The sequence below is a fragment of the Equus caballus genome, chromosome 10 (assembly GCF_041296265.1).
Source record: "Equus caballus isolate H_3958 breed thoroughbred chromosome 10, TB-T2T, whole genome shotgun sequence".
Taxonomy (NCBI): domain Eukaryota; kingdom Metazoa; phylum Chordata; class Mammalia; order Perissodactyla; family Equidae; genus Equus; species Equus caballus.
Window position 1 is genome coordinate 35626061 of NC_091693.1, and position 26841 is coordinate 35652901.

A 26841-nucleotide genomic window follows, 5' to 3' on the forward strand; every position below is an offset into this window, starting at 1 on the left:
TTACACACAAAGTCATAGACACCAGGGGGAGTGTTACACACAGAGTTAGAGATGCCACATGGAGTGTTACACAGGAAGTCCGCAACACCCCAGAGAGAGTGGCACGTGAATTCAGAGACACCAGGGGGAGCGTGACAAACTAAGTCAGAGATGTCGGATGGAGTGTGACACATGAAGTCAGAGATACCAGGTGGAGTGTGTGACACACACTGACAACATCAGAGATGGCAGTGGAGTGTTTCGCAAAAACTCAAAGACAAAAGTGGGATAGTTACACACGAAGTCTGTGGCACCAATGGGTGTGTGACACACAAAGTCATAAAGACCAGAGGTAGTGTTAAGCAGGAAGTCAGAGACAACAGGGAGTGTGTGACACACAAATCAGACATGTCAATGGGGAGTGTTATGCACAAAGTGAAAGACACCAACATGAGTGTAACAGAGGAAGCTCGAGACGGCTGGGGGAATGTGATATACAAAGTCAGAGAAGCTGGGGGGTGTTAAACATGAAGTCAGAGATGCCAGATGGAGGGTGACACATGATGTTAGAGATGACAGGGGAAGTGTCACACATGAAGTCATGTAGGACAAGGGGAGTGTAACACATGAACATGTGATGTCAGAGACCCCACAGGCTTTTGACTCACGATTTCAGAGATGCCAGGGCTAGTGTTACACACAAAGTCAGAGACTCCAGGGAGAGTGTTACGCACCATCAGAGATGCCACACCGAGTGTTACACATGGAGTCAGAGACGCCACAGGGGATTGTTACGCCCACCATCAAAGACACCCAGGTTAGTGTTACGCATGAAGTCAAAGACATGAGGGGGAGTGTTACACACCAAGTCAAATACACCAGAGGGAGAGTGACACACAAAGTCAAAGATGATAGGGAAGTGTGACACACAATGTCAGAGATGCCACAGGGGAGTATTACATTCGAAGTCAGTGATGCCAAGAGGAGTGTGACACACCAAGTCAGAGACAACAGGTGGAGTGAGATACATGAAGTCAGAGACCCCAAGGGTAGTGTTACACAGGGAGTCAGAGATGATGGGGGAGCATTACTAACGAAGTCAGAGAAGACACGGGGAGTGTTACACAAAAATTCAGAGACTCCATGGGAGAGTGTTACGCTCGAATTCAAAGACACCGGGTGGAGTGTTACACACGAAGTAAGAGACACCAGTGGGAGTGTTAAACACGAAGTCAGAGACAACAGGAGGAGTGTTATGCACAAAGAAAGAGATGACATGGGGCGTGTTTCACATGACTTCCAAGATGCCAGGGGGAGTGTGACAAACCAAATCTGAGATACCATAGGAGTGTTACACACGAAGTCAGAGATGCCAGGTGGAGTATTACATGCAAAGTCAGAGACATCAGAGGGAGTGTTACACAGGAAGTCAGCAACACCACGGGGAGTATGACAGACAAAGTCAGAGAAGACAGCTTGTGTGTGACACTCAAATTCAGAGACGCCACTCGGTATGTTACACATGAAGTCAGAGACGCCAGGGGGAGCATTATACACGAAGTCAGAGACACCAGGGTGAGCATTATACACGACATCAGAGATGTCAGGGAGAGTGTTACGCACAAAGTCAGCGACAACAGGGGGAGTGTAATGCAAGATATCAGAGACTCCACAGGGAGTGTGACAAATGAATCGGAGACGACAGGTCGAGTGAGACACTCGAAGTAAGAGATGCCAAGGGGAATGTTACATATGAAGTCAGAGATGCCAGGGGGAGTGTTAAACACGACGTCAGAGATGCCGGGGGGAGTGATATGCATGAAGTCAGAGATGCCATGGGTAGTGTGACATGCGAAATCAGAGACACCAAATAAAGCGTTACACACAAAGTCAGAGACACCACAGGAAGTGTTATAAACAAAGTCAAAGACAACAGGGGAAATGCTACGCACGAAGTCAAAGACAAGTGTAGGAGTGTTACACTCAAAATCATAGACACTGGGGAGAGAGTGACACACAAATTCTGAAACAACACAGGGAATGTGACACACAAATTCAGAGACGCTATGGGGGAGTGCTATGCACGAAGTCAGAGATCACACGGGGAGTGTTACACACAAAGTCAAAAGATGCCATGTGGAGTGTTACACATGAAGTCTGAGATGCCACAGGGGATTGTTACACTCGAAGGCAGAAACACCACGTGGAGCATTACACATGAAGCCAGAGAACCAGGGGGAGTATGACACACAAAATCAGAGATGCCATGTGGAGTGTCACACACGAAATCAAAGTTGACAGGGGGATGTTACAGAAGAAGACAGAGACGACAAGGGGAGTGTGACACACGAAGTCGGAGACATCAGGGGAAGTGTCACACCTGAAGTCAGAGCCACCATGGGGAGTATTACACACGAAGTCAGAGACGCCAGCGGATTATGATGCATGAAGTCAGAGATGATAGGAGGATTGTGACACACGGAGTTATGGACGCCATAGGGAGTGTTACAGACAAAGTAAGAGACACCAGGGGAAGTGCGACACTCAAAGTCAAAGACGCCAGGGGGCATTTGATTGACGAAGTCAGAGATGCCAGGTATAGTGTTATACAAGAAGTCAGAGACACCACTGGGAGTGTTACACACAAAGTTATAGACAGCAGGGGGAGTGAGATGCACGAAATCAGAGACACCAGGGGGAGTGTCACACACGATGTCAGAGGCAACACCGGGGGTGCTACACACAAAGTAAGAGACCCAGGGGGAGTGTTACACACAAACTCAGAGTGACCAGGGGAAGTGCTACGTATGAAGTCAAAGATGACAGCGTGAGTGTTATACATGAAGTCAGAGACGCCACGGGGAATGTGACACATGAATTTAGAGACAACAGGGAGAGTGTTACATACAAAGTCAGAGATGCCAAGGGGAGTGTGACACACATAGTCAGAGACACGGACGGGAGTGTTAAACACTGAGCAATAGAGGCCAGGCAGAGTGTTACACACCGACTTAGAGAGGCCACGTGGAGCGTTGCACACAACGTCAGAGCACAAGGGGGAGTGTGACACACGTAGTCAGAGACACCGGAGGGAGTGTTACACACAGAGCCAGAGATGCCAGGGGGACTGTTACACATGAAGTCAGAGAGGATACGTGGAGTGTTACACATGAAATCAGAAACGACAGGTCGAGTGAGGCACTCGAAATCAGAGATGCCACAGGGAATGTTTCACAAGAAGTCAGAGACACCAGGGGGAGTGTGACACACGAAGTCTGACAGGCCAGTTGGAGTGTGACACACAAAGTCAGAGATGCCAGGGGGCGTTACGAGCAAAGTCAGAGAAAACGGGGGAATGTTACCCAGTAAGTCAGAAATGACAGGGGTAGTGTGACGCACGAAGTCAGAGACGCCAGGGGGAGAGTTATACAAGAAGTCAGAAACACCATGTGGAGGGTTACATGCGAAGGTGTGAACTCGGGAAGCCTTTCCATCTGCTGGAGGGGCAGCCTTGGTGGACCCTCAGGTCACAATTGCCCTTTCATCCTTTTCACTGTCTGGAGGGGAAGGTAGGTGGAGGATGGGACCTGAAAGCCCTGCAGCCTTATGGATTTTCTGCTTGCTTAGTGACGCCTTTATAAGTCCTAGCTGGAACCTTGAATAAAAAGTTTCACCAGTTTTTTTATCACAAAGGGCTTAGTGTGACAGACCGGGGTGAAGGGGGTTAATTTTGCTCTATTTTATGAATAATTTAAAATACAGAAAAGTAAAGGATTCTTATTACCTGGGCTTACCGTTTTAGATCCACCTCTCTTCACCGCCTCTCACCAAGTGAGAGCACAAAGTATCAGAATGTTGTCATTTGCTAATCAACTGCCCAAGGTCAAGGGATTAGCTGATCCAATGAAAAACACCAAAAACGAAAAGCTTGAGTGACACGAATCTCCTCTTTTCAAAAAATAGACTTTAGGGGCCGGCCTGGTGGTGCAGCAGTTGGGTTCAGGTTTGCCCCCTGGATCCCGGGTGCGGACATGGCACCACTCGTGAAGCCATGCTGTGGCAGACGTCCCACATAAATTAGAGGAAGATGGTCACCAGTGTTAGCTCAGGGCCAGTCTTCCTCAGCAAAAAGAGGAGGATTGGCGGCGGATGTTAGTTCAGGGCTAATCTGCCTCAAAAAAAAATTAAATTAAAAATTAAAAAATAGACTTTATTTTTACAGAGCAGTTTTAAGTATACAGCATAATTGAGCAGAAAGTATAGAGATTTCCCATATACTTCTCATCCATTCCCCCCAACACAAGGCCTCCACAGCATCACATTTGTTACACGATGAACCGACCTCAACACACCCTTGCCACTCAAAGCCCATAATTTATCTTAGGGTGCACTCTTGGTGTAAGGGTAATTTTGGCCTCATAGAATGAGTTAGGAAGTATTCCCTGTGCTTCCAGTTTCTGGAAGAGATTTTAGAGAATTTCTATAATTTCTTCCTTAAATGTTTGGTAAAATTCAGCTTTATGTGGTGGGATAAAGTGAAGGAAATCCTTCAGAAAGAACAATACTTAAACAAAATTAAAAACTTCTGCTCTGTGAAAAACACTGTTTATAGAATAAAAAGACAAGCCACAGGCTTGGAGAAAATATTTGCAAAAAACATTTTTGACAAAGGATTTGTATACAAAATATACAAAGAACTATTAAAACTCAATATTAAAATAACTCAATTTTAAAATGAGTAAAATAATTGATATGCTAAGATAGGAGGGGAAATGGAATTTTTAAAATGCACAATTAAAACCACAAAAAGCTGAAAAGAATGGAAAACAAAAACAGGAACAAAGAACAAGGAAAACAAACAGAAAACAGTGACAAATATGGCAGCTATTAATCCGACTATATCAGTAATCACTTTAATGTTCATGGTCAAAGTATACCAATTAAAAGCAGAGATCGTCAGAGTGGATTTAAAAACAACACCTGTGCCCATGACTAATGATTGGGTAAACAGGATGTGGTATATATATATACAATGGAATACTACTCAGCCATAAAAAAAGACAAATTCATCCCATTTGCAGTAACATGGAAGGACCTGGAGGGAATTATGCCAAGCGAAATAAGCCAGACTGAGAAAGACAAACACCAGATGATTACACTCGTATGTGGAATATAAACAAACACACGGACAAAGAAAACAGTTCAGTGGTTACCAGGGGAAGGGGCTTGGGGGTGGGTAGAGGGGGTGAAGGGAGCACTTATGTGGTGACAGATAAGAAATGATGCACAACTGAAATCTCACATAGATGTAAACTATTATGAACTCAATAAAAAGAAAAAAGAATACAAGATTGTATCATACACTGGGACAGAAAGATACTATGAACTCAAGGGTATTAATTTTATAGATATCTTGAATCTTGGCATAAACTAGTCACTTTAGAGAGAAATCAAATATGTAGGATTCAACATCCCTTTGAAGGAATTACTGAAATACCAAAAAGCCCTTCCTTGAGGAAGCCTTCCTTGGTGAGATCTCAAAACAATGTTAAACTGAGATTGCACTGTAGTAGGAGCTATCAGATGATCTTTAAATAAAAACTTTTTACCCTTCATATTGGTATAATATTATATACCAGTATAATCCCTTCGATTTTTAAGCTCCATAGTCTAAAAGGATCCAGGGTGGGTCGGAGTTTCTAGATTGTGAACCAAGAGTTCAAGACAACAGACTCAACAATTATCAGTTGCATAAAATCTGAAATCAATACAAATCTATTTACAGAAAGTCTATGTGTGCATAACAAATCACATCTGGGATTCTTCATTAAGCTTTTATGCTGGTTTTTGGTCTTGGAATACATGTATTTTAATAATGACATTACTGTTCTGGCTCAAAAAAAAAAAAAACACCTAACAATATGTTGTCTACAAGAAGACTATTTTAAATATAAAGATATATATGATAAAAGTAAAGGGATTGGGCCCGCCCGGTGGCCCAGTGGTTAAGTTCTCATACTCTCCTTGGGCGCCTGGGGTTCACGGGTTTGGATCCCGGGCACAGTCCTACACACTGCTCATCAAGCCACGCTGTGGTGGTGTCCCACATACAAAATAGAGGAAGACTGGCCCAGGTGTTACCTCAGGGACAATCTTCCTCAAGCAAAAAGAGGAAGATTGGCAACAGATGTTAGCTCAGGGCCTATCTTCCTCACACACACACACAAAAAGACCAAAAAAAAAACAAAAAAATAAATAAATAAAAGTAAAGGGATGGAGAAAGAGATACCATGACAAAACTAATGAAAAGAAAGCTGGAGTAGCTATATTAATTTAAACAGAGCTGACTTCAAAGCAAGGAAATTAAACAGGGAAAAAGAGGAATATATAAATGAGATAAAGGGCTCAATTCTCCAAGAAGCCATGACAATCCCTAACATGTATGTGTCTAAGAATAGAGCATCAAAATATATGAGGCTAAACTGATGGAACTACAAGGAGATGAATCCACTACAGTCATTATAGTTGGAGACTTCAACACCCTTCTATCAGAAATGGACTAATCTAGGGGGCCGGCCCATGGCCGAGTGGTTAAGTTTGTGTGCTCCGCTTTGGTGGCCCAGGGTTTCACGGGTTCAGATCCTGAGTGCGGACATGGCACCACTCATCAGGCCATGCTGAGGTGGCGTCCCACATAGCACAACCAGAGGCACTCACAACTAGGATCTACAACTATGTGCTGGGGGGCTTTGAGGAGAAGAGAAAGGGAAAAAAAAGAAGATTGGCAACAGATGTATGCTCAGGTGTCAATCTTTAAAAAAAAGAAAGAAAGAAAGAAATGGACTGATCTAGGAGGCAGAAGATAAGTAAGGACATAGTTGAACTCAACAGCACCATCAATCAACTGGATATAATTGATTTCTACGGTCTACTTCATCCAATAAAGCAGAATACACATTTTTCTCAAGCTCATATGAAACATTCACCAAGACAGACCCCCTTCTGGGCCATAAAACACACCTTAACAAATTTAAAAGAATAGAAATCATACAATGTATGTTCTCAGAACACAATGGAATTGAACTAGCAATCACCAGAAAGACAGCTAGATAATCCCAAAAAACTTGGAGACTAAACAAAAACACTTCTAAATGGGTCAAAGAAGAAATCTCAAGAGAAATTAAATGATAGTTTTAACTAAATGAAAATGAAAACAACTTAAAATTTGTGGGGTGCAGTGAAAACAGTGCTTAGAGGGAAATATATTGCATTAAAGTCATATATTAGAAAAGAAGACCTAAAATCAATCTAAGTTTCCACCTTAGGAAACCAGAAAAAGAAGAGCAAATTAAATCTAACGTAAGCAGAAGGAAAAAATAATCAATGTAATTGGACATAGGAAATCAATAGAGAAAATCAATAAAACCAAAAGCTGGTTCTTTGAAAAAATTCAGTAAAATTAATAAACCTCTACCCAGGCTAATTAAGAAAAAAAGAGAGAAGACATAAATTATTAATATCAGAAATGAAAGAGGGGACATCACTATGGAGTTTAAAAAGATACTAAAGGAATTCTGTGATCAAGTCTATGCCCTCAAGTCTGATAATTTAGATGAAATGGACCAGTTCCTTGAAAGACAACCTGCCAAAACTCACACAAGAATAAATAGACAAACTGAATAGGCCTACCTGTATATCTATTAATTAAATTGAATCAATAATTAATAACTTTGGAAAACAGAAAGCACCAGCCCCAGATGTGTTCACTGGTGAATTCTAACAAACGTTTAAGGGAGAAATTATGCCAATTTTCTACAACGTGTTCCAGAAGATGGAAGCAGACAGAAAACATCATAACTCATTCTATGAGGCCAGCATTGCCCTAATACCGAAAACAAAGACAGTGCAACAAAACTATAGAACTATTTCTCAAGAACGTGGATGCAAAAATCCTCAACAAGATATTAGCAAACCTAATCAAACAAAATTCCTCTCTAAAGATTATTGATACTATCCTTTTCAGATTAAGGATTAGAGCCTGGAGATTAAATGCATAACACATTTGTGTTTTTGTATTTCCTTGGGTCCTCCTATAGCACAGTCATCCTATCCTTTTTGTCCAGAGATTATTACACTGAGTTATAATTAACTCCATAGAGTTGAGTTCAAGAGTTAACCCATACAATCTTGGATGGACTAAGTCTACTACTTTTTTCTTTTCCAATCCTGGGCACAGACTACAGCACCTAGCGTTACAACAGATGTCTATTACGTTTGATGGATGATTGAACTGAGATTTGTTCAGGCAATTTAAAGATCCTAATCAAAGAAGGGGCGCTCCAGCTGCCTCGCATGCCTGGAATACGTCCAGCCACAGAGTCAGGCTACAATGATGGGAGTGCTTTAGGCATTTATTCAATTTATTTCATTAGCTCTAAAACTACAGTAAACATTCAGGTTGAGTGTTTGTGTGAAGCTCTGAAGCAGCATCTCTTAGGCCAGAGATTTTTAAACTGTGGGTGATTAAATTTTATGGATTACAACCAACTTTTTAAAAACTAATTTAGCCTTAAATATATCAAAACGCTGTTCACGTAGCAATGGTAAACACTGTTTTGTCAACTTTTTGTTTCAAATTTTTTATGTATGTTTTGGGTCCCGGTGTAAAACTGAGTGATGTTTACAAGCCACGGTTAATAACGTTTCCGAGCCACTGAGAACGGGGTACCGGAGGAGGGAGTCGAGCAAGGCAAAACGCAGGAGCTCGGCCGAGCCCCACGCCCAGTCACGAACGCGCGGGCGGCGCCCAACTCGTTCAGGATGCGCACGCATGATTTAGAGAGCGGATTGGTCAAAACGCGAGGGTCCCGCCCACAACGTCTCGCCCACCAATGGCTGTGCGGCTGTGCGGGGCGGGGCGGGGCGAGCCTCGCGCGGGCCCCTTGAGCAGCCGGGCGTGGCCGCCGCGAAGGCTAGCCGTGCGACGGCGCGGGCGGGGGTGCAGGCGGCCGCGGCGATGTCGGACGCGCAGGACCTTCTTCGCCAAACCATGTCCCGGCAAGATGCGAGCGCCAACGCCTCCCCATGGGTCGTTGCTTCCCGGCGAACCTCGAGGCCGGCAGAGGAGCCGAGCGGCAGAGCTGGCGGCTGGAGGGAGACCCCCGGCCGCCGGCAGTCTGCGGCCGCCGGTCTCTGGGAACCGCCGCTCTGCTTTGGGCTGAAGAGCGACTGGGTCGGCGCGGTGATCGGTGAGAGCGACGGGGCGGGCGGGGGGCGGGCGGGGGACGGGGGGGGCCGCCCCGCCCGCCCCTCGCCCGCCTCGCCCGCCTCGCCCGCCTCGCCCGCAGGCAGCTGCCGCCTGAGGAGACTCAGGTCCCTCGACCTTTCTAGTGCCTTCTGGTGCTAGAATGATGTCTTTTAATGCACCTTTTGATATTTTAAAGCGACGATGTTTGAAGAGAGCAAACTTTTAGAAAACTTAAGAATTATTTGAGTTGAAAGATCAGGCCTTTGACAGCTTGCCCCAAAACGGAGACAAAGCGGTGCTGAAATCAGTCCGTTTGAGCACCATTAGAGCCCTTAACCGAAGATGAGAAGCTTAGGATGGTACGGTAGTGCTGCTCGGAGCAATAGCTGTGTCCTGCATGTAGTTTCTTTAACTTGATTATGAGTTATATGCTGAAAAACAGGATCTTTTTTCTGAGTTTATCTTGAGTCTTATAAATTTCTTTGAAAAGCATTTAGAAATTATTGGAATTTAGATTTACTCCGTTTCTTGCCGTTAAGTCTAAGGAGGAATTCCAACATTTTGCCCATTAGGTATGGGAGCTAATATTTTGCTTTACCTCTTTTTTAACCTGTTTTGAAAAAATGAACAGATTTTGTAGGCTTCTATTAAATAGAGGGCTGTAAGACTGATTGCAGGCCAGCCAGAGATTCCTTGACCCTTCAGGGAGGCTCGGGCTCAGGGATCTGAAGAGTGACACTGCACAAACTAAAGGGGTCAGGTTTGCAATAAAAATCACTTCAGCTCTCAACACTTATTGAGCACTTGTGAAGTGCAAGCACCGTGCTAGAGAGCACCACTTGATGTTGGTTCTGGATCCAGTTTTTTAAAATTGTGGTACACGACATAAATTCAGACATAACAATTTTGTGTCCAGTACGGTATTGTTAACCATAAGAACAGTGTTGAGTAGTAGATCTCTAGAACATTGTCACCTTACATGACTGAACCCACCCGTTGAACAGCTCCTCATTTCCCCCTGTCTCTGGCAACCACCGTTTCTATAAGTTCAATTATATTACATGCCTCGTAGAAGTAAAATCATGCACTTATTTTTGTAATGAGCTGATTTCACTTAGCATAATGTCCTCAAGGTTCATTGTCACAAATGGCAGAATTTCCTTTTTTAAGGCTGAAGACTTCCATTATATGTATATGCCACATTTTCATCATTCGGTCATCTGTTGACATTTAGATTTTTTTCGACCTCTTAGCTTGTGAATAATGCTGAAATGAACCTGAGGGGCAAATGTCATTTTAGATCCTGATTTACATTCATTTGCATAAATGCTCAGAAGTGGGATTGCTGAATCATATGGTATTTCTATTTTAAGTTTTTCGAGGAACCTCCATACTGTTTTCCACAGTAGCTGTATCAGTTTGCATCCCCATCCGCAGTGCACAACGGTTCCCTTTTTTCCACATCCTCACCAACACTTAGGTCGTCTTTTTGATTATGGCTGTTGGAACAGGTGTGAGGTATCTCAGTGTGGTTTTGATTTGCATTTCCCTGATGATTTCAGCATCTTTTCATATATACCTGTTGGATATTTGTGTGTCTTCTTTGGAGAAATGTCTATTCAAGACCTGTAACCATTTTTTAATTGCAATTTTTTTTGTTGAGTTGTAGTGTGCAAAGCCTCCAGTTTCTCTGCTATCTTGCCAACACTTTGCATCCAGATGGCTTTTGCTTGAGCTGATAATGAATCCTTAGTATCTGTCTCTGGGAAAGGAGCCTCCCACTACCCACCAAAATTTGGAATAGAGACCTCTTGCTTCCCTTTTTCCAAACCGAAAGTGATTACTGGACCCTAGGAGCCTTTGTTTGGATGATTTGGGGAAGAACTAGAGGAGTTTCTTAGAGGAAAATGTGTAAATCCCCTTTGTTAATTTCAATTTGCTTTTTTTAAAAAAAAAATTCTTTATTTTTAAAAACAGGTCATGGTGGATCAAAAATAAGAGACATCCAAAGTACAACAAACACCAAAATACAAGTAAGTGATCTGTGTTCCTAAATTCTTAAAGAGCAAAGTTCATTCCTAACTCTAGTTTTTGATGTACTGTGGTAACTTAGATAAGTAGCCCAAGCTCTTCATACTGCCATTCTTTCCAAGAACTCACCTGAGCTGTGCTCCATTCTAGTCTATGTTTTTTGACTCATGAAGGTAAAAATCTTTAGAGAGAATCTCCACTGAGGAATGAGATCTTGGGAATATTCGTCATGCCCTTCCTGACCTTTATCCCTCAAACCTTGAGCTGCTCCTGTGCTCCCAATCTCAGTAAACAGCAGCATCATTCCCCAGGTTCCCGAGCCAGAAATCTCAGGTTACCCACTCTTCTTATCCCACAACCAGTCCATCACAGAGTCCTTTCTATGTCCTGTATTTCTCTAAGGGAATCAGATCATTTGGGGCATTCTCCCCTAACTGATCATCCTCCTTCTAGGCTTATCCTCCTACAACCATTCTCCACTGTGGCCAGAGCATCTTTCCAAAACACAAATCCTGTGTTCATGACCTTTTCCTGCACAAAAGCCTTCCATAATAGATCCGACACTGATTGACAGCAATACCATATTTATCTTATGTTTTATACTACTTGAAGTTGAGTGACTGTTGGAGGGAGAAATGGTGAAGGGACTCCAGTCTCCTCTATTTTTCCCCTTGTATCTAGATAATAAAAGGGTATCCCGAAGCAGAAGTCAAAATTTTTGGCAGCAAGATGATGCAGACAAAAGCAAAAGCCGTGATAGATAATCTTGTTAAAAAACAAGAAAATTATAATTCAGAACCCAGAGTTGGTAAGTAATTTTTGCTCACTAAAGCCCTGTAAAATTTTTAAAATTTCATTCAGTGTTATAAGTCGTATTATAGCTGATGCTTTTTCTGATTACAAAGATTTAGATTGCCATCATTAGATCTAATCTAGAAGTTTTTTGCGATGGAATCCCAGAATACTTTTTTCCTTACACTACAACACTTAATCTCTGTGATTAGGCCTAGCAGTTTTACTTTTAGCCACAGGTGAGTGAAAAAAACAAAACAGCCTTTTAACACAGTTCACTGTTAATGATAGAGCAAGGATTAGTCCTGGCCTCCTGTCGCCATGGTCTCTTCCCTAAACACGACTTACTTTGAAAACTGCCTAATTATTTGGTATTTTAAAAATCTCAGATCTGCTTAGACTCGAGAAAAGCCATTATTGAACCATTTCCAGAAGCAACAAGCAAGTAAAAAGAAGGGTCTTGGCTTCAGAGGCAGCATTGCTTCTTACTGTTTCTTGGAAAGGAATCTCCAAGAAGCCTCTAAGACTGTTTCTTTATTTGTTAACCTGGGGTAATGTCTGCCTCACAGGAGTATTGTAAAGATTAAGTGATACATGTGATTTATTAGCAGACACTAGGCTCTCGTACTGTTTAACTTCTCTTTTCCAATAAATTAAATTTTTTTTCCAATTCGTAAATCTGAAGTAGATAACTGACAAAAGCATGACCAGAATTGTCATGGTACCATAGTACTAAAGCCCTAAATTTTATATTTAGCATTACTGTCTGGTTATTAAAACAAAATAGTAAAATGGTTCTGGGGATTTTGTACTGGTAGGATTTGTTTTGAAACTAATTTGGTGAGAATATTTTTAACAGATATCGTTGCACTCCACCCTTCTGCTGGAAGGGGTGTAAGGGCAAATGTCAGTGTTGTCACGGAAGATCAGCCATTGATTGACTGGGATCAAATTCGAGAAGAAGGTTTGAAATGGGAAAAAAAAAAGTGGGCAGGTTAGTGCTGCATCCTGACATTTATACTTGGTCTTGGTGTTTCTCTTAAGGTTTTTATCCTCTATAAAGTGTGTTACTTTTTGTAATGAAATCTACATGAAAAATGATAGTAAAATTTGAAGTGCTGCGGTGAGCCCCTGGGGCATGATAGTTTCTGTGTTGTCTGCGTTGTGGTTTATGCTATAAATATTAAACTTGTCTGCACCTTGTCTTATTCGAGGTAACTCACTGCAAAAGTTTAATAAAATAAAAAGAAAATCAGTCCCAGGGGGAAATGAGAGGCATAAACAGGCCAACCCTCAGGTGTTAACATTGTTGCTGTGATTGAGCAGAACTTGGTCTTGGAGTGTCTTAGCTGACAAGGGCAAAGTAAGAGGGACAACATTTAATGAGGGCATACGGTTCTTGAGAAGAGATGGGTTTTTGAAATTTAATTTTAGATGAAATTCTCACTTGGAATTATATATGGAGTGTAGCGTTCCACATTATATTCACCAAATTTCAGAGTAAATTCAGGCACTAATTTTGGCTATCAGAATCAGGTAGTAATACAACATCATTTATTTAAAAATAAAAAGCTCTATTAACAATGATTAATTCCACTGTGGTGGTCAGCGCATCTGCATGTGAAGTTCCAGTTTCCAATTCATAAATCTGAAGTAGATGACTGACAAAAGCATGACCAGAATGGTCAACAATCTGTGTGTTGATATTTCGGATGGGAGGCCAGATAAAGGATTTAAGTTTGGAGGAGGTATGATAGGCATTTAAGAAAGAAAACAAAATAGCTTTAGGGGACAAAGTAAGGACAAATATTTTATTCCTAAAAAGCAATGGGATGGACCTTCAAAGAAAGGATAAAATCAATTTATTATGTTTGAGAGATTTATCAGCTGTGATGATTGTATGTCTTCTAAAGCTTGGCTTATTTTATTTTATACTTAATTATTAAAGATCTCTTTCTTGGGCGAAAAATGTAATTGAAAGACAAACCAGAAAGGGAAATTTCTTTTTTTTCTGCTTTATCTCCCCAACACCCCCCGTACACAGTTGTATATCTTAGTTGCAGGTCCTTCTAGTTGTGGGATGTGGGACGCCGCCTCAACGTGGCCTGACGAGCGGTGCCATGTCCGCGCCCAGGATCCGAACCCTGGGCCGCCGCAGCCGAGCGCGCGAACTTAACCACTCGGCCACGGAGCCGGCCCCCAGAAAGGGAAATTTCTTAGACACTGGCATAAGCCTGGCTGGCAAAATGTAGAATGACTGTCTAAAGCTGTGTGTATGCAAAGTGAACTTAATACATATTTTAGTTTGATTTCTGTTACTTTGAATAAGTGTCAGTGAAATGTAAATTCTCATTTGTCAAAGTTTGAATTTTCGTCTTTGTCCCAGATTTGCCTCTAATTAAGAAAAACTTTTACATGGAGTCAGAAACAACAAGTTCAATGTCACAAATGCAAGTAGACAATTGGAGGTGGGTCATTTTATTACTTTAAGTATTTGTATAGTTAGGTTATTAGATTAACTCATTAGGCTAAAATTTGAAATGATTGCATTTGAAGACCATATTCAAATGAAAACTTGGTCACATCCTACATGATATATACTTTAGAGCATTGCCATCCAATAAAACTTTCTGCAGAGATGGAAAATGGGCCATATTTGTGTCTAATGGAATAGTCACAATAGTCAATAGCTATTGAACACTTAAAATATGGCTAGTATAATTGAGAAACTGAATTTTTAACTTAAAATTTTAAATTTAAAAAGACACATGGTTAGTGCCTCCTGTATTGGACAGCGGTTTTAGAGAATTATTTTTAAAACTTGAAAATCATAAGAAATTGATCTGATATCTGAATGTTAGAATAAATTCTTACTCTTCAGTCCTTATCTGGCATGAAGGGTCCTAATGGCAGCGTTTTTTTTCGATGAAAGCCTGTTATAAAACTAAGGTAGTATAGTATAGCAGAAAGAACAGTTACTCTAGGGTTTCAGTGGGGCTCAGACTTTGGACAAGTAACTAATGATGATCACCTGTCAAATGAGAAGAATTCCCACTTCACAGGCTTGTTGAAGATAAATTGAGGAAATATATGTGGCACCTTGTAGGCCCTCCCTCAGGTGTTTGCCAGATCTGCTTTTTGAATAATGACGCGTATAATTTTCAGGCTTTGTTCTTAACCTTTCCATGAAACTTTCATTGACCCATTTCATACATACAATGTGATTTTTTTTTTTCCTTCTCTCTGCAACTATCTGAAAAGAAAAAGATAGGCTCACTTCTATTTCTTAGTACATTTTACTCTGTCTTTACTAACAGTCTTGTTTTAATCAGTTGCAGTTGAATTTGTAGGTATGACGTGAACTAATGCTGGAAAACGTTTCTTGCTTGGGGGGTATAGCAACGAAAGCCACTAATGCTTGTTCCATTTTTCCTTAAAGGAAGGAAAATTATAATATAATGTGTGATGACCTGAAAGGTGGTGAGAAACGCCCTATCCCCAACCCCACATGTCAATTTGAGGATGCCTTTCAGTGTTATCCTGAAGTTATGGAAAACATTCAAAAGGCAGGTTTTCAAAAGCCAACACCAATTCAGGTATGCTTTCTTTAATTCTCATATTTCACTGGTTTTCCCCCCCAAACAGTATCAGATTGTTAGAAGTTAAATCACCAGGAAGCAACTGGCTCCCGTGAGCGTGCCCCGCAGCTCCTTCCCACCAGTGTCCAGCACTCAAGACATGTTCGCTGAAAGACATTTCAGACTAGGAGAGGAGGGACACTTGGCAAAAGGAAATGTAGTGATTATTTTAACGTTTATTGTTCTGTTTCAGTCACAGGCCTGGCCAATAGTTCTACAAGGAATAGATCTTATCGGAGTAGCCCAAACTGGAACAGGGAAGACACTGTCCTACTTAATGCCTGGGTTTATCCATCTGGACTCTCAACCAATGTAAGAATTTCTACAGCTGGATTCTCTTCATAAAAGTTTAATAGATACAGACACCAAGAATACAGTTAAAGTTTCTTTTATCTATTGCATTGGTCAAAAGGTAACGCCTCATCTCAGGGAAATACACTTGTACTGGGCTGCTGAAAGTAGAAATTGACGAAACATTTTTAGGAAGCAGTAGGTAGTATCTACCGAAAGTCTTAATAGTGAAACATTGGAAACAAATTGTTTGAATTATCATGTCCAGTACAAAATGCTATTCTCTGAGAGAATGTTTGACACAGGAAAGCATTGGCCGTGTTAAATGAAAAGGCTGGTAGGTAGGCCATTGGATTTTTTTTGTTTGGCTGTTTTTCTCTATTTCTCCACTCTTTATGGTGGATGTATGTGATTTGACAGTCATTACTAAATATCTTGAAAGCACTGAATCAATGTCCCTTTTTATCTGAGACAGATGCTTTAATATTAATCTGTTTTCTCTCTAAAGAGCTAGAGAAAAAAGGAATGGACCTGGCATGTTAGTCCTCACACCCACTCGAGAATTAGCTCTTCAAGTGGAAGCTGAATGTTCTAAGTATTCTTATAAAGGTCTTAAAAGGTCAGTCATTTCTTTGGCTGTTCTTGCATCAGTATTTTAAACATTTGTAGCTTTAAACATTCTCCCCATTATTTTTCACACATTTTGAGAATCTGAAACGGCTCAGCATTGGTCAGCTATTACTCCTGATCCAAATCAGTGGTAGCCAGGGTGCTGGAGTCAAGTGATGATAGAAACATGGCTCTCTGGGACACACTGCTGTCACTGGATGGGTGTAGGTAGTTCTCAGAAAGGGGCAAATCACTATCAAAGGGATCTGCTACTCTTTTTGATTTATATACCTTTTATTTTGTTATTTTATATCCAATATGCTTAGGTTGGTTGGGATTTTGAGTTGTGATGGGGTATTCCTTGCCTGAACATGAACTTCTGTCTTTTCTTTTTAAGTGTTTGTATATATGGTGGTGGAGATAGAAATGGACAAATACAAGACCTGACAAAAGGTGTAGATATCATTATTGCAACTCCAGGAAGATTGAACGATCTGCAAATGAATAACTTTGTGAACCTGAAAAGTGTAACCTACTTGGTAATCACAGAGCTGGGGTGTGGGATACCAGCAGAAAGAGCTGAACTTGAAAAAGCTGTCTTAGATGGCTGTCCATTTTATAATGGTTTTAAATCCTAGGAATATTTCCCAGTCCCTCTAGTATGTTAAAATAAGGATTTTTAGGATAATTCTAAATGTTTTTTATACTTTTTGGAAAATTTAGATAATTACAAAAGAAAATAGAAAGTCCACATGGATGTTTTAGACATTTAAATTTTTTTCATTAAATAGATTTAGGGGGGCAGGCCCTGTGGCCAAGTGGTTAAGTTCGCACGCTCCGCTGCAGGCGGCCCAGTGTTTCAGGTTCGAATCCTGGGCACGGACATGGCACCACTCATCGAGCCACGCTGAGGTGGCATCCCACATGCCACAACTGGAGGGACCCACAACTAAGAATATACAACTATGTACCGGGGGGCTTTGGGGAGAAAAAGGAAAAAAAAATCTTTAAATAGATTTAGAAACTATTAGTTAGCCAACTTAAAAAGATCAAGTCAATCTGTTACAACTACAGATAGCTTATTTTCTCTTAGATAAATTAAAATAATTGCTTACATAAAAGGGAAAATGAGAAAAAATTACCTTTTTGGTATTCATAAAAGAGAGCATACATATTAGCTGCCTTCCATATCTAATCCAGCCACAACCATTTTTTTTCTGTTTTATTTTTTATTGAGGTTATGATGGTTTACAACCTTGTGAAATTTCACTTGTACATTATTTGTCAGTCATGTTATAGGTGCACCACTTCACCCTTTGTGCCCACCCCCACTCCCCATTTCTCCTGGTAGCCACCAATCTGTTCTTTTTTTGCCGTGTGTTTGTTTATCTTCCACATATGCGTGGAGTCACAGAGAGATTGTCTTTCTCTATCTGGCTCACCTTGCTGAACATAATACCCTCAAGGTCCATTCATGTTGTTGTGAATGGGACGATTTTATCCTGTTTTATGGCTGAGTAGTATTCCATTGTGTGTGTATATATATATCACATCTTCTTTATCCAATCATCAGTCGATGGGCATCTAGGTTGCCTCCACATCTTGGCTACTGTGAATAATGCTGCAATGAACATAGGGGTGCATGAGTCTCTCTGAATTGCTGATTTCAAATTCTTTGGATAGATCCCCAATAGTGGGATGACTGGATCATATGGTATTTCTATTTTTAATTTTTTTTATTGAGTTCATAATAGTTTACATCTATGTGAGTTTTAGTTGTACATTATTTCTTATCTGTCACCGCATAAGTGCTCCCCTTCACCCCCAGTACCCACCCCTCAACCCCCTTCCCCTGGTAACCACTGAACTGTTTTCTTTGTCCGTATGTTTGTTTATATTCCACATATGAGTGTAATCATCTGGTGTTTGTCTTTCTCAGTCTGGCTTATTTGGCTTAGCATAATTCCCTCCAGGTCCTTCCATGTTATTGCAAATGGGATGAACTTGTCTTTTTTTTATGGCTGAGTAGTATTCCATTATATATATACCACATCTTCGGTTGATGGGCACTTGGGTTGCTTCCATGTCTTGGCTATTGTGAATAGTGGTGCAAGGAACATCGGGGTGCGTATGTTACTTTGACTTACTGATTTCAAGTTGTTTGGGTAGCTACCCAGTAGTGGGATAGCTGGGTCGTATGGTAGTTCTATTTTTAGTTTTTTGAGGAATCTCTGTACTGTTTTCCATAGTCAGCCACAACCATTTTTAACGCAGGTATTAGATGAAGCCGACAAGATGCTGGACATGGGATTTGAACCCCAGATAATGAAGATTTTGTTGGATGTGCGCCCAGACAGGCAGACTGTTATGACAAGGTAAGTAGATGCATGACTGCTCATCTGCAAAACCATTGGACTGGAATCCGTTCTTTTTGGTTGATTTCCCCACAGGATTTTAGAGCTTTACTTGAGAACATTTTGAGATCCTTAGGTGAAAGATCATGTCATCACTTAGTTCAGCAACTCAGTGTAACAGTGTCACGTGGCTGTTAGGTTACCTAGGTTACAGTAGAGATTTCTATCAAACATGCACAGGGGATTCCTGCTGGGGAGGCTGCTGCATAGTAGGGTCCTAAGTGATCACCTGGCCTTAGAGGTAAACATTTGGTTACTGAAGACTTTTTTGCCCAAGATAAAAGTGAGGAAACAGTGACTGTTGTTTAAAGGCAGAGTAACCTATAGACCTGGGCTTATATCTTCTGTGTCATAAGCATTAAAAAGAGTAGTGTATAACTGAGGAAAAATACTAAATTTCCTCACTTCATTTTCCTACTACTTTTCCCATCATTGTATAATTACTGTGAAAGTACAAAAGGCGGTTATTTTCATAATACATATGGTTGAAGAAACATTTCACTTTACAGAGCCTTTCATCAGTACACTTAAAATGTTTTTATTTGACATAAGCACTTGGTTTTGCCTGCTCACAATGTATGAAAAATTCTAGAGGTTTTTTGTCTTTTATAAAGGCCAAGAGAAAGCTAGTCTAACACTTAAATTCATTTTACCTTTCCATAGATTAGAATTTAAAATATAGGTCTCTCTCACCTTTGATTTAGAAACCTATTTATTAAACTTATTTAAAGGTTTCATCTAGTAGCTTCACTATAGTTGAACAATTCTTTGTGAAACATTAGTTTTCTGTAAAATCTGCCTTATTGAAAAATACTAAATTTGTCTTTCATAGGTAATTTGGTTCATAGCATTCTTCTTTTTTTTTTTTTAAAGATTTTATTTTTTTCCTTTTTCTCCCCAAAGCCCCCCAGTACATAGTTGCATGTTCTTGGTTGTGGGTCCTTCTAGTTGTGGCATGTGGGACGCTGCCTCAGCGTGGTTTGATGAGCAGTGCCATGTCCGCGCCCAGGATTCGAACCAACGAAACACTGGGCCGCCTGCAGCAGAGCACACAAACTTAACCACTCGGCCACGGGGCCAGCCCCTGGTTCATAGCATTCTTAAGGAAACTTAGTAATATTTGATTTATAATAAATCTTATTATATTGTATTTTATTTGGTGAGGAAGATTGGCCCTGTAACATCTGTTGCCAGTCTTGCTCTTTTTGCTGAGGAAGATTGTTCCTGAGCTAACATCTGTGGCAGTCTTCCTCTGTTTTGCATATCGGACACCACCACAGCATGGCTTGATGAGCGGTGTGTAGGTCTGTGACCAGGATCTGAACCTGCAAAACCCCAGGCCACCAAAGTGGAGTATGCAAACTGAACCATCACGCCACCAGGCTGGCCCCTGATTTATAATTTTAATATTTGTGTATCATGTTTTATTTCCAGTGCAACGTGGCCATATTCTGTCCGTCGACTCGCACAATCTTATTTGAAAGAGCCAATGATTGTATATGTTGGTACTCTGGACCTAGTTGTAAGCTTGTTTTTTATTACTATTGTTAAAAATATTATTATGGAAGTTTTAATTACTTTGTGTTTTGGCATGTCTACTCTGTCTGCTCCCTAATTTTAGAGCAAATCCTAGATGGCTATGATTTTATCCATAAATTCTTTATGTCTAAAACACTAATCTTTAACTACGGTACTATTATCACTCATCTAAAATTTTAATAATCTGTTAATACCATCAAATATCCAGTCAGTGTTCCTAATTTCCTGACATCCCATTTTTATTAACTCTGTTAGAATCAGGTTCTAAACAAGGTCTACAGATGTGCATAGATGTAAGTCTGATGTGCTCTTTTTGTGAAGGTAAGATTGATCGATGGGTTCAGATGTTGTTAGTAATGAAACAATTCATAATCAAAGATCTGCATTCTATCTCTCCTCCATTATAAAGTTCTCTGGCTTTTCACTTAGTAATTGAAATTGGCCTTTCAAATTAATCATCAATGAAAATTGACTTTTTACTTAATCACTAGCAATTAATAATAGTGGGTGATTGCTTAGGCTCATTTCATTAAATTTCACAAAAGGCAGGATAAATGCTTGATTCTTTCCTGTCATTAAATGCTATTAAAGCCTGTTTTATCTCTGGGTCAAAAAATAGTACCAATGCTACCTTTTATTTTGCATTAAATTGTCAAAATACTCGTTGAATGCAAACTCCTGTGTCCTAAGCTGATCATCTTCCTTCATTGGAAGGGCTATACCCAAACTTCATGATGATAGTTTTTGTAAGCTTGGCCTCACCCCATGTGTGTTTCTCTTCCTCCAATGGTAACCACTTGCTTTCAGCACACTCCCAAGCATGCAGGGGTTCCCAACTTAGCTTGGGTGAGTAAGTGATAGAAAAGTGAAAGGCTGAGCTACTGATCTTTAAGTAGAAACAGGTAATTTTGCAAGGACTTCCCTTCTTTCCTGTGAGTAGTTTATTAAAACAGTAACCAATGATAGAAATAGATATATTTCGAGCCAGTGTGTGAGGTTTGCCCATCGATGCTGATGTACTGTGGTCTCTGAACCCTTCAGGCTGTGAGTACCGTGAAGCAGAATATAATTGTCACCACAGAAGAAGAGAAACGATCTCACATCCAGACTTTCCTAGAGAGCATGTCTCCCAAAGACAAAGTCATAGTGTTTGTCAGCAGAAAAGCTGTGTAAGTATTTTTCTCTTTTACATTTTTAAGCATCAGTCAAACTGGTTTGTTTAGCATTATTTCTGTTTGTATACTAATTTCAAATGGGGGTGTGTATGTCTTACAGTACCTTATTTCGGAGTTTCGCTAATAGAGGTAAAACTAGTGAACTAATGGTGTGTTAGAATAAGCACTTAAGATTACTGACTTTATCTTTTGCCTAAGTGCTGATCACTTATCAAGTGACCTCATTCTCCAACATATATCAGTGGAGTCTCTGCACGGCAACAGAGAGCAAAGCGATCGAGAGAGAGCATTAGAAAACTTTAAAACAGGTACTTTTATGCAATTAGTATTTGTTGTTGTTTAAAAGCATACAATGCCTGGGCTTGGCTGAGTGACAGCACCTTTTCAGGGAACCCATTTCTAAGATCTGTCCTCCACTTGCAGATTCCAAAACTATACCTGTTAGAGCTCTAAATATTATTAATCAGACTCTCAGAACTATCCAAACTCAAAAAGCTAATTTTTAAACCTGGATATCAAGGTAATTTGCAGTGGGGGAGATTTCTATTAAGTGACCTGAAAGGCATACATCTTTGTGACATGGTTCAGATGATTCAGGGGCCATTTGCTGAACCATGATTTCTATTGTGTTGTAACTTGCCAGCAGTTAAAAAGAAAGACTAGGGGCCGGGCCGTGGCCAAGTGGTTAAGTTCGCGGGATCCGCTTCGGGGGCCCAGGGTTTCACCGGTTCGGATCCTGGGCACAGATGTGGCACTGCTCATCAGGCCATGTTGAGGTGGCATCCCACGTGACACAACTAGAAGGACCCACAATTCGAATATACAACTATGTACTGGGGGGCTTTGGGGAGAATAATTAAAAAAAAAACTTGGGAACAGATGTTAGCTCAGGTGCCAATCTTTAAAAAAAGTAAAAAAGAAAGATTATAAATATCCCTTTCCCATTTTCATTATAGTTTGTGTGTTTTGTTTGTTTTCCTTCTTCTCCTCAAAGCCCCCCACTACAAAGTTGTATATCTTAGTTGTAGGTCCTTCTGGTTGTGGCATGTGGGATGCCACCTCAGCATGGCCTGATGAGCGGTGCTAGGTCCACACCCAAGATCCAAACCGGCGAAACCCTGGGCCGCTGCAGCAGAGCATATGAACACAACCACTCAGCCACAGGGCCGGCCCCATCATAAGTGTTTTAATATTAGAAGCAGTAATAGTTCACCTGATTAGATATTAGGGGAAAATATACTTTTCAGATATGCCTTGGGTTGGTTTATGCCAGAGTGTGTCTATATTCTTTTTGGCTTTACTCTTTAGGTAAAGTGAGAATACTGATTGCTACTGACTTAGCATCTCGAGGGCTTGACGTGCATGATGTCACACATGTCTATAATTATGATTTTCCCCGGAACATTGAAGAATATGTGCACAGGGTAGGGCGCACTGGAAGGGCAGGGTAAGTCTGCATAGTCCACTCGTGGAAGAAGCCAACCCTGGCTCCTCATTATTCCCCTCAGAGACTGCTCTCACTTAGAAAACTGTTTTGTTCTCTTGCCTGTCAATTGCTCTGCCCCAGAATCTACTTTGCTTTTACTTTATCCCTGTCCAATTGGTCTGTTCTAGGGTCAAGCAGACCCCTCTATGATTAGCTGCATGTAACTGGTTCCGATTTCACTCTTCGCTTTATATCTCTAGTGTTACAACAGTGAGCTAAACCCTATGGTAACTCTCTTGTCCAACCGGGCATCTGTAAGAGGACCTCTTTTCCCGCGGAGAGTACTACCATCATAAGCCCCCTGTGACAACCACCGCTGATTATTTAGATTGCAAATGGCTATTCCAATGATGCTAAACTGTAATATATAACACATATTAGGGCTTGTGAAAGAGTTGAGGGTTTGCTACTGCTGTTTTTATTCTGTTTTGCTAACTGAAGCATGAATATAAATTATAACTCAAATTACATGAGTTTTTCTCCCCCTTAAAGGAGAACTGGAGTGTCAATTACCCTTCTCACTAGAAATGATTGGAGAGTTGCCAATGAATTAATTAATATTCTGGAAAGAGCAAATCAGGTGAGAATATACAACTTATTAGAACTCTACCTCATATCACTTTTCTAATTTTAAAATAATTTCATTTATTCCAAGTACTGGGGCTTACTGTTTATCAAGAAAGACAGATAAAATAAGTAAGTAAACATGTGAGGGCTGTAGCATGGCACGGTAAGGAGCTACCATATCGTATAATTAGGGAACCTAATCTAATAGGGATGAGCATCAGTGAAAACCTTGCTCAGGAAGAAGCCAGTGGGTTTGGAGGTTGGGAGAGATGTAGAATGGGCGAAGTGTTCCAGCAAGAGAAGATACGCAGACCTGGAGGTGACAAAGAACGTGCAGTACGTGGCACCAGATAAGGCATGTTAAGGTCACTGGAAAGCAACTGAAGGGGCTATGCAAGGAGGGGAGTAGCATAATGATGGGGGTTTTTAAGATCAGTCTGGTTTTATAGCCTGAAGATAGCCTCAGAGTTTAATGTGCAGGAAGACACATTTCATTCTGTTTGAAAGATGTCATGTAATCAATTGTGGAGATTCTCTGACTGAAATGATTCAGAGGCATTTTTAGCATACTGTAGAAAAACTGTTACACTAAAAGAAAAATCTCATTCCTAATAATACATTTAATGGTTTTAGAGTATCCCAGAGGACCTTGTGTCAATGGCTGAAAGATACAAAGCAAATAAACTGAAAAAAGAAATGGAAAAAAAGTTGGGAAGACCCCAAGGAAAACCCAAGAAGTTTTATTAATGTCTGTGTTGAAGTGGTGCAAGCCGACTTACAGAAGGTAAAATTTGAATAGCACCTGGACTTTCAAATGCCTCTTTCCCTTAATGAGGTTTTGTTAGTGTGTTGCAATCAGCATTATCTCTAAGTCATTGACATAGGAAATTATTAGGTATTAGTCTTGATCTGTTACCTAAATTTCCAGTTAATGTATCTTATTTAGAGTTAGAAGTATTAATTCAGAGTTGCGAAAATAAACTTGAAGTTGTACAGAAGGATCATGAAGAGGGTAATAGAGTTGGTGGAGGTATAAAGTGGTATAACCTCTTCTGAGCAATTTGGTACTGTGTCAGTTATAAATACATATACCTTCTGATCCAGCAGTTCCTCTTCTAGGAATATCTATAAGTGTTTGCATATACAAGTAAAGATTTATTTATTAGAGCAGTATTTGTAGTATAAAAGACAAAACTAAGTTCAGTAGGGGACCATATGGATAAACTATGGAGAAAATATTTTTGCAAATCATATATCTGATAAGGGATTAATACCTACAATATAGAGAACTCCTAAAACCAAACAGAAACAACCAACCAGATTAAAAAATGGGCCAAGGACTTGAATAGACATTTCTCCAAGTGGCCAATGAACCTATGAATACAAATAGATATGAAAAGATGCTCAACCTCACTAATCACTAGGGAAATGCAAATCAAAACCACAGTGAGATTACCTCACACTCATTGGGATGGCTACTATAGAATGGCTATTATCAAATAAACAGAAAATAAATGTTGGCAAGGCTGTGGAGAAATTGGAACCCTTGTACACGGTTGGTAGGAATGTAAAATGGTGGATCCAGTATGCAAAATATGGCAGTTCCTCCAAAAATTAAAACTATAATCCAGCAATTCCACTTCTGGGCATATATCCAAAAGAATTGAAGCAGGGTCCCTAAGAGAGATTGGTACACTCATGTTCATAGCAGCTTTATTCATAATAGCCAAAAGGTGTTGCATGGTGAGTGGATATGCAAAGCAGTATGTAAAAGGAAGTTCTGACACGTGCTACATGGATGAACCTTGAGGACATGATGCTCAGTGAAATCAGCCAGTCACAAAAGGACATACTGTATGATTCCACTTACATGAGGAACTTAGAGTAGTCAATTCATAGAGACAAAGTAGAATGGTGGTTGCCAGGAGCTGGTGGGGGGGGGGGGTGAATGAGATATTTAATGGGCATGGAGTTTCAGTTTTGCACAATGAAACAGTTCTGGAGATTGGTTGTAGAATAATGAATATACTTAATACTACTGAATTTACTTAATACTACTTAAAAATGGTTAGGATGGTAAATTTTGTTATGTGTAGTTTATCACAATTAAAAATTTTTTAAAAGGCTTGGGAACAGCAGGGGCTGGCATGGTGGTGTGTGGTTAGGTTCGCGCACTCTGCTTCAGTGTTCTGGGGTTTACAGGTTCAGATCCGAGGCACAGACCTATGCACCTCTCATCAAGCCATGCTGTGGCAGAGTCCCACATATAAAATAGAGGAAGATTGGCACAGATCTTAGATCAGGGACAATCTTCCTCACCAAAAAGAAAAAAAAAGATTTGAGAACAGCAACTTACATTTTTTTCTACTTATTTTTCAGAATTCAAGATTTTTTAGAGATGTACTATTTAAGATATATGGAAGTATTGGAAACAAGCTGTCAGTATGAAGAAACTTGACTAATTCTTAAAATAATGGTGTTTAAAAATGTAGAATTAAGTATTTTATACTTTCTTTAATACAGTCAAGAGTATTTAAACTTGAATTTTTTTCCATGGATATTAAGAAGTGTAGCATTAAAATTTTTTGACTTTTCATTATCTTTTTATTTAAAAAACATATTTTGTCTCCTGTAATTTTTCTGTATTGAGGTCTCTAAAGGGTTTAAAGTTTGTTCAGATGTTGTCGTGGCAGTGAAAAAGACACTGTTAACAAAATAAAATTTTTTCTATGATAAAAAGACAAGCTGATCTCTGTCTTTCTGAATAGCCCTTTAATTTTGTGTTTGTTAAACAGTATTTTATTTGGGGGTATTTTTCTTCAGTGATTAAACTTTACCTACTTTGAAATGAAACAGTAAAAGGATTTCGTGGGACCAAAATATGCAATAGCTGTTTCTTACATTCTAGCCTATAGTTGCATGCTAAAATAAATCATAGGAAAATAATTTCACTTCCATGAAAGGTTTTTTGATTAGTCACATTCCCTAACTTCGCTTTACAGTTTTGTGTAGTTTTTTGCTCCATACATGATAGTTACTTGTATGTATTACCATTTAGTATTTACAGAAGTAT

At 40.2% G+C, this 26841-nt stretch overlaps 1 protein-coding gene across 1 annotated transcript; it reads left to right on the forward strand.

Moving 5' to 3' along the window:
- Window positions 1-8886: 8886 nt before the first annotated feature.
- Window positions 8887-26507, forward strand: DDX43 (DEAD-box helicase 43). Its single transcript, XM_023650650.2, has 17 exons — window positions 8887-9227; window positions 11204-11259; window positions 11939-12065; window positions 12909-13043; window positions 14436-14517; window positions 15489-15645; window positions 15881-15999; window positions 16487-16597; window positions 16985-17126; window positions 18862-18962; window positions 20436-20523; window positions 21582-21709; window positions 21914-22023; window positions 23024-23162; window positions 23694-23781; window positions 24402-24552; window positions 26148-26507. The coding sequence occupies exons 1-16, from the start codon at window positions 8996-8998 to the stop codon at window positions 24513-24515; spliced, it is 1929 nt and encodes a 642-aa protein (XP_023506418.1). The 5' UTR covers window positions 8887-8995; the 3' UTR covers window positions 24516-24552; window positions 26148-26507.
- Window positions 26508-26841: the final 334 nt, after the last annotated feature.

Excerpts from the sequence above, each read along its gene's own strand:
- DDX43 (XM_023650650.2), top strand. The coding sequence starts at position 8,996 with ATGTCGGACGCGCAGGACCTTCTTCGCCAAACCATGTCCCGGCAAGAT. Across the intron at positions 13,044-14,435 it reads GGAAAAAAAAAAGTGGGCAG|ATTTGCCTCTAATTAAGAAA; the intron begins GTTAGTGCTGCA and ends TCTTTGTCCCAG. Across the intron at positions 22,024-23,023 it reads ATTAGAAAACTTTAAAACAG|GTAAAGTGAGAATACTGATT; the intron begins GTACTTTTATGC and ends TTTACTCTTTAG.